Source organism: Arachis stenosperma, chromosome 9 (assembly GCF_014773155.1).
Source record: "Arachis stenosperma cultivar V10309 chromosome 9, arast.V10309.gnm1.PFL2, whole genome shotgun sequence".
NCBI classification, from domain to species: domain Eukaryota; kingdom Viridiplantae; phylum Streptophyta; class Magnoliopsida; order Fabales; family Fabaceae; genus Arachis; species Arachis stenosperma.
Genome location: NC_080385.1, coordinates 163,991,816 through 164,003,723, shown reverse-complemented (window position 1 = coordinate 164,003,723; position 11,908 = coordinate 163,991,816). Strand labels below are relative to the sequence as shown.

The window sequence follows — 11,908 nt, the reverse complement described above, 5'->3', positions numbered from 1 at the left end:
AATACTGCTAATTTGCGCGCAGAAACATTGGTAGCTAAAGCCATAGTTTCTGGATTAGAACAAAAAGAACATGCAGTAAATATTAGTTAATTAATGGGTAAAAATCCATATTGAGATATCTAGTACACATTAATTTTCAATCTTTGGATAGAAAAATTAACTGTAAGTGATACTCTCATTGCAGTAATCAAATATTGTCAAAATTCCTGTCACACATTAAGCCTTTCTTTGGACCGACTTAATGCGCACATGGAGACTTAAACTTCGCACTATTTATTACCGCATATATTTTCTATTAATTGGCCAAACAATAACCTTCCTTGGGCCGATTATTGATCGCATAATTAATAGAAAATAAACAAAAGTGTGCAATGCTTATTATTTGGCCAAACAATAAACTTCCTTTGGGCCGATTATTGTTCGCATAAATAATAAGTATTACTTTATTCTTTAATTAGTTACCCAAATATGTATTTACCATCAATATGTGTATGTAATTCGGCCAAATACAGACCTTCCTTTGGGCCGACCAATATTCGCATGAATTACATATCATCATATTCCTAATGTTTTAAATAAATCAATTTTCACAAAGATGCTACTTTGGCAGCATAATGTTCAATCAATTTATTTCAAAACCAAATCTTATAAAATAGATGGGTACTAATCCAAATTGTTACTAGTTTCTTATGTAAACAATTAAATAATATTTTCTATTATTTAAATATTATTAATATATACATAATTTGGCCAAATATAAATTTCCTTTGGATCGATTAATATTCGCATAAGTTACATATACATAATTCTTATATCCTAAAAGGATAATCAATTAACTTTACACCAAATTAATAGCACACATAATTAAATCCAAAATAATAATAATGTTCTTTAGAATAAAACATCGTTTATTACGTAAATAATTGTCAAATCGCTCTCATGTAAAATATATATATATATATATATATATATATATATAATATATATAAAATATAAATAAGATTGCAATCACAGTATTAGAAAAAAAAAATATTAACCTTTAAAGTGATATATATCCTATACTGTGAAAGGTTATATATACAGTGCCGTTTTGCGTTGCCTTTTTTTTTTATTATTATTAAATATATATACGTATATTGATGCACATACAAAAGGGGAACAATTAGCGTGCAACAATTCGGATGCAACGTAAACAACGCATATATATTGATCTAATAAATAAAATCGAATATTTTCGATGATTAAATTATGGATGGCTCTGATACCACTTGTTGGAATAAATTAATTTCAATAATCCAGATCATCCATATTGAATCACCAAAAATATTATAGTGCGGAAGCGTATCTAAATTCATAAATATGAATCATACGATCGGAAGAGTTTGGATCTTGTGGTTCTTTCGATCTTCCTCAACCAAAGCCTTCTGTATTTCTAGGAGGCTGTACTGCAACTCTTTTGATGGGGGATGATCTGGATTATTGAAATTAATTTATTCCAACACGTCCTACTAGCTCATTTTATTCTAAAGTCGTTCAAAATGAACTCAAATCACTCGAAAGGGTTACTCTGTTCTTACCTTGTTTTTATTTTAAATTTTGAACACCATAAAAAAATAATTAAACATCCCATTATCAAACTACTTCTTTTAAAAGTTTAAGTTAATAGGAAACCATAACATAAATCATTATACCTTTAAATTTTCGTTCCCTCAAATAAGAATTCAAAAAGATCAAATTCTGAATTTTTTTTATTATAGATGTTCTAATATCATATTATAAAATCATTTCTCTTAAAAATTTAAATTAATATATAAAAAAGACAATATAAATAGTTATATCTCTCCTATACACATAATTCAATTCAACTCATATGGTTATCAACTATTTATTATTGGTTATTCCAATGAAAATTCCTAATAAATCTTTTTCAATAATAATATATATCTTGTAAAAGAAAATTAAAAAGACATAAAGTTAACAACTATTGTCAATTCATATATATGACATGTGATACAACAGATTATTGCAATTCGATAACACAATATTTGTTTTTTTAGGGTATATATCTTTCTTTCAAATTAACTAATACTTTTTTAAAGCGTTTAATATTTTCAAATATTTTTTGTGTATTTAAATATTTTTTTTCGATAATATTTTTTTTTTTGTGTATTTAAATATTTTTTTCATACTTCCAATAGTAAAAATTTATTTTTGTAATGAAATTCGAACCCTTCACCCGTGGGCTTAACCTATGTGTGGAATGTGGATTGAGTTGGGTCGAATTAAAAAAGAAAACTAATTTTGTTCTTTCTAAGTCTCATAATTCAATTTATATCCGATTTAACGAGCTTTCAGTACACAAGTCCTAAGTTTAGTGGTAATAATCTTCGAGATTTGGCTTACGACAGTAGTAAATAATAACTTTTAGTGTTATGTGTGTGTGAGTGTATAGTATAAACCAATATTATAATGTTATAATGTTTAAGATTAGGGATGATCTAACTCATCTTCTAAAATTGAAAAAAAAAAAAAAAGAAAACAGCTTCCATAATTTACGTCTTACCTACCTATGAGAGAGGAGTCTCAACCATTGAGGTTGCTGTGATAAATTTATGCTTTGGAACTAAGGGTACCAATAAAACTTCTCGTCTTTTTTATCGTTTCGAGTTTTCTGTGTATTATAAATTTTATCTTTTTGTTTCACATAAATTCACTGTAGAAATATTATTTACACATCAAAATAAGTCACAAAAATTAGTTATTATATATTTATATAATATATATAATTTAATTTATTTTGAATATATATTTTATTTTAATAATTAATTTTAATAACTAATTTTAGTATACACTAAACATAATTAAAATCATTGAACCTTTTGTCAAATTCTATCATTTTTTTTTTCAAAATTCAAAAACTAAATAAATTAATTATCCCTTCATAATTTAATATATATTTAACTAAATTATTTAATATAATAAACACTTACATTTTATAACTAATTATTATTTTTATATAAAAACGTGTGTTGAATTAACACACATGGAAATTGAACGAAGGGTAATACTATTGATGAGGGACAGGAAATTGGAAGAAAGTGCACATTGTAGGTAGCAAACAAAACCAGGAACCCTAGCTATAGTTTTTTTTTTTTTTTTGTCCACAGTATCTTTCAACCTAACAAGTTAAAGATTAATCCGTATAAATCTGAACTCTATTTAAGGGTCTGTCGTTAGTCAATAGACTGCTGCATGTACAAGGCGTGATTTGAATTCCAACACTTACTTAAACAGACGAGTGAGTTAACTACTCGACCAAGTCAAGTTGCTTAGCAACCCTAGGTATAGTTAATAGCCTTATAGAGCATATAGTAGAGAAGTTTAAGGCGAAACTTATATATGGTATGGTCCCATGACCCAATTATAATAATTACCCACGAACGTTAGTGGAGAAAACTCACGTTGCATATTTTATTGTCTCCCCTATAATTCACATAACCTAGCTCTACAAACTTATTATACGTCACTCCTTATGAACCATTCCCCTCCATAAATTCCCACTCCCACAAACCCCAACACAAAGAAAAAGAAAGAAACTCATACACACAATAACCCTAGCTAGCTACCTATCTATCTATGGCTGAAGGATGTGGTGGAAACTCAGTTGCAACCACTTCTCCTGCTTCCTTCAATTGGTGGTACCTCCATGCAAATCATGCTACTAATACTAACGCATATAATAATAATAATAATAATTCTTCATCATGTTCTTGTGACGAGGATATATCTGTTTCAACATCTTTCACTAATGCCTCCAACCATTCAACCCTCACTGTTGATTCTTCCCGAAGGCTTCTTCATCCTTCCTCCAACAACAACCACTTCTTGCCCGAACATGCTGACGATAATCATCTTTGGAATCATGTTCTATCGTGAGTACTACTATACCTACCTTCAAATTTCTATGATTTTTATACAGATATAGTTTCTAAACCACTTTGTTTATTGTTATTCAAGTGTTTATATATGTATATATAGAGAGAGAATTAGAGAAAAGGGGATAATAACTTTTATTTAGGTGGAATAATATAGGGTGCTATAAGGTTTTATTTATATATACAGGAGCCTATTAAATAGGGTTAAGGTACTATTTTTTTTTCTGTCTTCTATAGATTTTGCTAATCCAATCCACAAATTAGTCAATGCTTTCATACTATATGAAACTAAGATTTTTTCTAATTTCATTCAAACCAACAAAACCCTTAATATTTATTTTGTTTTATTGTATATTTGAATCCAAAAAAATCAAAATTGGATTTTGATATGCACCCACATAGATTAAATATATTAAGGTTAATTTGGTGTTTTTTTTTTAAACAATTTATAGAGCTGTTGGATCAAACGGGGAGTTACACAACAATGAAGAAATGGGAGAAATGAAGTTTCTGGATGCACTATCATCTAAGAACATGACAAGCTCTATGTTTGAAGAACCGGCATGTGACTACTTGAAGAAACTTGACACCACTACTAGTTGGGAATATAGTGGTGGATCAACTTCTTCATCATTCAACAACAGTTTTGAGAAGCACTTGAATAATAATAATAATAATAATAATAATAATAATAATAATGGGTTCAGTGATGATGCATTGATTGAGAATAATGAAAGGTTGACTAAGTTATCTAATCTTGTTAGCACTTGGTCTATTGCCCCACCTGACCCTGAAGTTAGTAGTAGCCACTTTGATCATCCACCAACAAATAATAATAATCATCATCATCATCATGACCTTAATTGTAATTTCAAGCAACAAGTTTTTATTGGAGATTCCACATCATACCCTCCAATCAGTAGCTATGATCATCCCACAAAGGTGAAGGAAGAATTTCATCATCATCATCAAACAAATAGTGGATTTCAAAATGGACTAATTAATGGTCTTTCTTCAGTGATGGGAGGAGGAGATAGTAGTGGTAATAAATTTTACCATGGTTTGCCAAACCTTTCTTCATGCACAAGAAACATCTCAGATGTTATTTCCTTTAATAGTAGGCTTGGGAGGCCAGTTCTTGGAATCCATGCACAAAAGCCTAATATCAAATACATCAATAATTTATCTGAATCAAAGAAGCACCAAGGTCTTCAAACAACTTCCCCGGTGAGATTATACTCTTTCCTTCCAATAATAATAATGCATGGTTGAATTAACAAAATTGGTATATTAATTGCTAGGTTAGTTAATTTTTTACAGTTAAACTCAAAATTTAGTAGTTAATTAAGAATCTTACATCTTATTTAAATCTGAAGACAAGTGTTCATATCAATTCTCATACTCCTTTAATTTCCTTACATTATCTTTATTAAAAAAATAAAAAAAAAAAGAAAAAGTTTACTAATTAAGTGTGTTTTCTAAAATATGCAGATAAATAGAAGTAATAATGGAAGAGTAGAGGGGACAACAGCTCGTGAAGTAAAGAAGAAAAGATCTGAAGAATCTTCAGAAGCAATCTTGAAGAAGCCTAAGCAAGATACATCCACAGCTTCTTCTACAAAGGTATACATAACAATATATATAATGAAAAACTACCATAGGTATATGTTAAAATCACCTCTTAAAATTAACGAATAAATTACCATTTGTATCTATAAAGGATACAAGACAAATATATCTATATAAGAATAAAACGACAATTGTACTTACAGAAAATAGTTTTTGTGTGCTAAGAATACCTTAACGGACCAATCGTGTAACCAACGTCCGAGTACTCTTAACACACGAAAATTTTATTTTTATATGGGTACATCTATCATCTGTATCTTTTACAAATATAAATAATAATTTATTCTAAAATTAACTATTAATAGATAATACACATCAAAATATATATATTAAAAATAAATTGAACTGCATATATATTTGTACAAAAATACATAATAGTTGATTTTAGTTTTTAATAATGTGAATTATATTAATTAAATTAAAGAAAATGAAGAAAAAGAAACTTGTTTATTTAAAATTAATAAGAAGCTTCTATTCATTTTTATTTTGTTTAAAAGGTGCAAGCACCCAAAGTCAAGCTGGGGGACAAGATCACAGCCCTTCAACAAATTGTGTCTCCATTTGGAAAGGTTGTTGTTACTACGGATTGCACTAATTTCTTCCTTTTTATTTCTTTATTTGTTCACTTTTTTTTTCCTTCTCAACTTTGTATATATTTAAATAAATAATTAACAGTGCTTTCTACTTTTCTCACTACCTACTACTTCATAGTGATCCAATTTTCTTTCTTGAATTTCAGACAGACACAGCTTCGGTGCTGTTTGAAGCAATTGGGTACATAAAGTTTCTTCAAGAACAAGTCCAGGTACGTATCACTTTCAAAAAAGTTTCCTTCATTATTGAATCATTATGCTAATGCAACTAAATATAATTATATAATAATACACCAATTATTGTTGCTTTCTTTTAATTTCCTTTTTCTTCTTCTTCTTTTTTCTCCCCATTCTTTTAATGTTACACTGAAGAAGAACACATTTTCCCTCTATCCCATGAACAACATGCACAATTATAGCAACGTACACTTTTATTTGTACCATAAACACCAAAAATTAATTTTTTTTTGAAACAAAAGGCTCAATATAGGAAGATGGAACATTTCAAAAGTTCTGAATTATAATACAAACACTAAAAAAAATCGTAATTATCTCCGACATTGTCGTCAACAATTAGACGGAACAAAGTCAATCCACTCTTTTAGCTCCTAATCGACTTGGTAATAGCCACTCGTTACGTTCGTCTTTTCTTATAGGAACTCATGTCCAACTCTCAAATTGTTGCTTAATAATTTCTGGAATAGGCTAAAGTTTATTATAGGCATATAACTAAGCACACCACACCTGTCACGTGAACTGACAACCAATAAATTATTCCAAAAATAAGAATTATTACAAACTTTTTTTTCTTTTGGGGGGTAAGAAATTACAAAGTTATTTATGAAAACACATTATGTAAAGAATAAGAGTGAAAGATATACTTAATTAATCTTCTTGTGAACCAATATATATATGACGCAAACAATTATCTTGTACTATGAAAAATAATCATAATTAAGAGCTATGTTGCTTTAATTTATTCCCTTAACATATATTGGGATAGTTTACATTCACAATAATAATTATTCTTGCATGTGCTTGCTGCAGCTACTAAGCAACCCTTACTTGAAGTCTAATTCCCACAAGGTAATTAAGAAACTTCTCTTATGTATTCTCTCTTTTCTCAAATAATAATGTCCACTTTTAAATTTTTATTTGAATTAAGAAAGTGATTAAAATGTATTAGAGTTATAAAAATAAAAAATATGTTTTAAAATTGTCTTTAATAAAAATAATTATTCTCTTTAATTATTATACTTTTTTTACTAATTTATTCTCTCTATTATTATTTCTAGAGCATGACTGAACAAAAAAAAGTAATTTGACATTGATTTATTAAGTGAATACTTATTTTTTTGAAAAATAAAAATTTTAAAATTAAACAACTTATTTGAAAATGGGAGGAACAATATTTTTTCACATCTATCAAATTTTCACTCTTCATTGTTAAATTAATGGCATTATTGTTGATTTTTCTCTTGGTGTTACTTAATAATATAGGATCCATGGGGAAGCTTGGATAGAAAAGATCACCATAAAGAGGATGCAAAATTAGACCTTAGGACTAGAGGACTTTGTTTAGTTCCAACTTCATGTACTCCTCTTATTTACAGAGAGAACAGTGGACCAGATTATTGGACACCAGCATACAGAGGATGTTTGTATAGGTGAAAATTGAAATGTCATTATGCATGGCTAATATAAATGTTAATATAGTACTTTTGTTTGGTTTGCTCTTGGGAAACATTTTACAAAGGTCTGTTAAATAAAACATATGTACCCATGGTGATATTCTAATATAAATAACTTTTTGTTTTAATGTAATTCATATATATATATATATAGGTTTTGTGCTACAATACTTTTGATATATCTTTTATTAAGTATATAAATACTGCAAATAGTTTCATTATTTTTTTTTAATAATAAAAACATGAAAATAATGAAAATAGTAGTTAAATATGATTCTAGACAAAATCAAATTTGGTACTTTAAAGAATTAAAATTTATGACTATTGTTCATACTCTAACCCAATAAATAAAGTCAGATCCAATAAATATAAAAGGTTCAATCTAAAAATGTGATCTCCATCGTATATCCGACTTCTTTGAAGAGGTCGGACGCTACAAAACGAGCTCAACTCAACTTGCTCAAGCAAGTAACTGCCTCCGCGAATCTATCCAATTATTTTTATTTTTTCTGAAAGATATAGATTTCAACAATTCCCAAGATAAAGGAACAGTTATCCACCAACAAATGTGGAACTACTCCAACAAAAGTGGTTAACGACTCAACCATAAATATACTGACATTCCTAAGGTATATTCACGTTCTAATCTACTAAAAACCTGTCTAAAGTCCTTGCTAACTTAAGTATTGCAATCTCTTGCAGGTACCACCCCCCACCTTCTCACGAAGAACTCGGACGACGGTAATTCAGCACAAGAGTAAGTCGGACGTTGCTTTATAAGGAGTCGGGACTTCACGTCCAGGCCCACATCAACTTTCAGGTAACCCTCTGGCAAGGCAAGTACCTTATATATAGTAGGGATTGACTACTTTATTAAATGGATCAAGGCGGAACCGCTGGCAACTATCACTACCCAAAAAAGTCGAAAGTTCCTTTACAAAAAAATTATCATAAGGTTTGGAGTTTCCCACTTCATCACCATAGATAATGGAACTCGGTTTACTGACTCAACCTTTAGTGGAACACTCTCAGGCCAATGGACAAGTTGAGGCGGCCAACAAAGTCATATTAGTCGGGTTGAAGCGCTGATTGCAAGAAGCAAAGGAAAAATGGGCAGACGACCTTCCCCAAGTCTTATGGGCATATCGGACAACTCCTCATTCCACAACAGGGGAGTTTCCTTTCCGACTTGTCTACGAAACGGAAGACATGATCCCTATAGAAATTGCTGAATAATCACCTCGAGTCATATTCTACAATGAAGAGACCAATACTCGAGCATAAAAGGAGGAGTTCGACTTCCTCCCAAAAATCCGAGAACGAGCTCAGATTAGAAAGGAAGCACTAAAACAAATGATGGCCCTAAGATATAATCAAAAGAAGTTTCACCACAAACAACTTCATATTGATCCGAAATAACATCGAAGTTCAGAAGGCAGGCGAAGGGAAGCTAGCAGCAAATTAAAAAGAACCCTACAAGATTGTTGAAGTCTTAGAAAAATGTTACTACAAGGTGTCCGACCTGCAAGGACGGGAGCTCTTGAGGTCTTGGCACATGTCTAACCTAAAGAAGTACTACAGTTAGGAAGTAAGCCTTGTTTCCTGGTGTACTATTTTTTCCAACCTTAAAAGTTTTTTCCTAAAAAAATAATTTCTCCTGAAGAGAATTTTAACGAGGCACCAAGGCAAATGCTAAGGGTACTCAAGCCCTAATTAAAGTAGGTTTATGTAAAGAAATTGCTAATTTATCAATAAAATTCCTGTTTTCATTCAAATGTTCCCTATTAAAACGCATTAATTGAAACTCGACAAACTGCAAAAATCATTGTCCAACCTAAAATGGTTAGCAAGATGAAACAACGAGGTACAAATTAATGTAAGAAGTTATATAAACAATTAGTGAAAACCAACCTCAATTATAAGGTGGAATAAAAAATGAAGTGTAGTAGCAAAGTTTGATTACACAAAGTCAGAACTTGAAAAGGAAATCCATACAAATGAACTCACTACTTAATATCAATAAAGAAACAGCATCGAAAAAGTTGCTAAAGTACACTACCAAACCAAGAAACTGCCCAAAAACTAATCCTAGCTTCCAAAAAAGGCCTCGCTTCATTATTCAAGGAGCACAAAGGCTCTTTAAAGTTCCAAAGTGATTTGAATACAACTTCAAAAAAATCGTTAAAACTATAACTATTATAAAATAAAGTGTTCAAAAAAGCTACTAGCTATTACAAAAATAAATGGTTTAAAGACCTACAAGTCGAGCCATCAAGGAATAGCCAAAAGGAAGCCCTAAAAAACTACTAAGTAGTGCCAAGCAATGGGTTAAGGTCTTCTCCAATATCAGCGTCTTTACCCTATACATGAGGTGTTGGAGGATGGACCAAGATCGGCACAGCAGGAATAGCCCTAGGAGACGAAGGAGGAAGATCCACATTAACGACCTCAGGCTGGACCTCGGGAAATTGAAAAGCTTGACCACCTTGTGGTCCCGAAGACTTCGGGTCGGAAAACGGCTCCTCTTCCTCGTCTTTAGGGGCCGGTACGATCTTCCTATCAATAACAATATTGTCCTGACTAAATAGGGAGAGATCGACCCTAAGGACAAGGACTTGAACTTGAGAATTGAGGTTGTTGAACATCTCATCCATCCCCTAGACCATGTACTCTTCAAGGGTGGCATACCTCTCCTTAGCTTTTTCCAACTCTTCCTGAAAGTCAAGCTTTTTTCCATAAACCCATCTGCCCTCATTTTCACCCCCTTTGCCATAGTTGCGACAGCCTCCGCCGTATTTACCTGGGCCCAAGCTTTTTTTAGGTCGGACCTCAATCCAGTCTTCTCCTCCTCCAACTCGTTTTTCAATTCCTTTAGCCTCTCCATCTCGGCTCGAACAGTATCAAGAGAGCTTTGAGTGACACTAAGGAGAGTCTTTCTCAACTCCTTCGTCAAGAATGTGCATATTCGCGCAACCCGAATACCATTTTGTGCCATAAGCTGAAGATGATTCTGGATAGCCACATCATCCATACTGATGCGACTGTAAAGAAGAATATTTATCTCACTCCATGCAAGCCCGTCAAAACCCTTGTAATAAATACTCCCTTTTTCAACAGTATTTTTGTCTCTTTGGGGGAGGCTCGGAAGATAAGGGAGAAAGAGAAACAACAGAACTCTTTGGAGGAAGGTCGAGAGAGATTAGCCGACTTGTTGAAGTGGAAATGATTTTCTTTTGAGATGAAGAGTCTGAATCCGACTTTTTCGGAGAAGGACGGGAAGAAGCACTCTCGGCCTCTTCATCCTAAAGTCCACGAGCCATGACAGTCTTTTGAGTTTGGCGTAGTTGTTTAGTCGGGTAGTCTTGGGAGCCATGATCTTTGCAAAACAAGAATAAAAGGAACATTAGTCAAACAAATTACAACTAAGGAGTCATAAAAGCTAAGGGTCGAAAAATTACCTAGCTCGGACCGAAGCTGACTGGGGTCCCCTAAGAATTTTTTAGTGTCTAAGTGAGGAGTCCGGACCCAGCACTCTTCTAACACGTCCACAAAATATTTTTCAATCTCATCTAATGCATCTACGTTGTATTTAGCTATCACGGGTTTTTTCTCCTAGTACAACGGAAAAGAAGGTTCATCATTTTCATCTAAATAGAAAGGCCGAGCACTCTCTACAGCTCGGATTTTAAAGAAATAGTTCTTAAAGTCGTGGAATGATTCATCAAAAATGAAAAAAAATCTTCCTGCCTTGAACAATACGAAAGAAAAACCAAAAAGATTTTCTTTTCGATAATCCGAATTTGGTCAACAAAAAAAAAATGAAAAAAGACCTTAGTAAAAGGTCGGACATCAAACTCTCTACATAGAAGCAAATATATATATATATATATATATATATATATATATATATATATATATAATTACAATTACAATAAATATTGGAAGCAATGCAAGTTGAGCATAAATCGGCAAAAGCCATGGTTGGTGATGCACTCAGTCTAAGAGGTACCACTATTCGGTCATGCTTTATATAAGGGATAAGTATTGTTTTGGTCCCTCA

The 11,908-nt window shown here is 31.5% G+C and overlaps 1 protein-coding gene across 1 annotated transcript; it reads left to right on the top strand.

Moving 5' to 3' along the window:
* Nucleotides 1-3,556: 3,556 nt before the first annotated feature.
* Nucleotides 3,557-7,989, top strand: LOC130950721 (transcription factor bHLH111). The gene is made up of 7 exons (XM_057879281.1): nucleotides 3,557-3,932; nucleotides 4,388-5,162; nucleotides 5,427-5,558; nucleotides 6,062-6,133; nucleotides 6,304-6,369; nucleotides 7,205-7,243; nucleotides 7,658-7,989. Exons 1-7 carry the CDS (start codon nucleotides 3,637-3,639, stop codon nucleotides 7,826-7,828), a joined length of 1,551 nt encoding a protein of 516 aa, XP_057735264.1. The 5' UTR covers nucleotides 3,557-3,636; the 3' UTR covers nucleotides 7,829-7,989.
* Nucleotides 7,990-11,908: the final 3,919 nt, after the last annotated feature.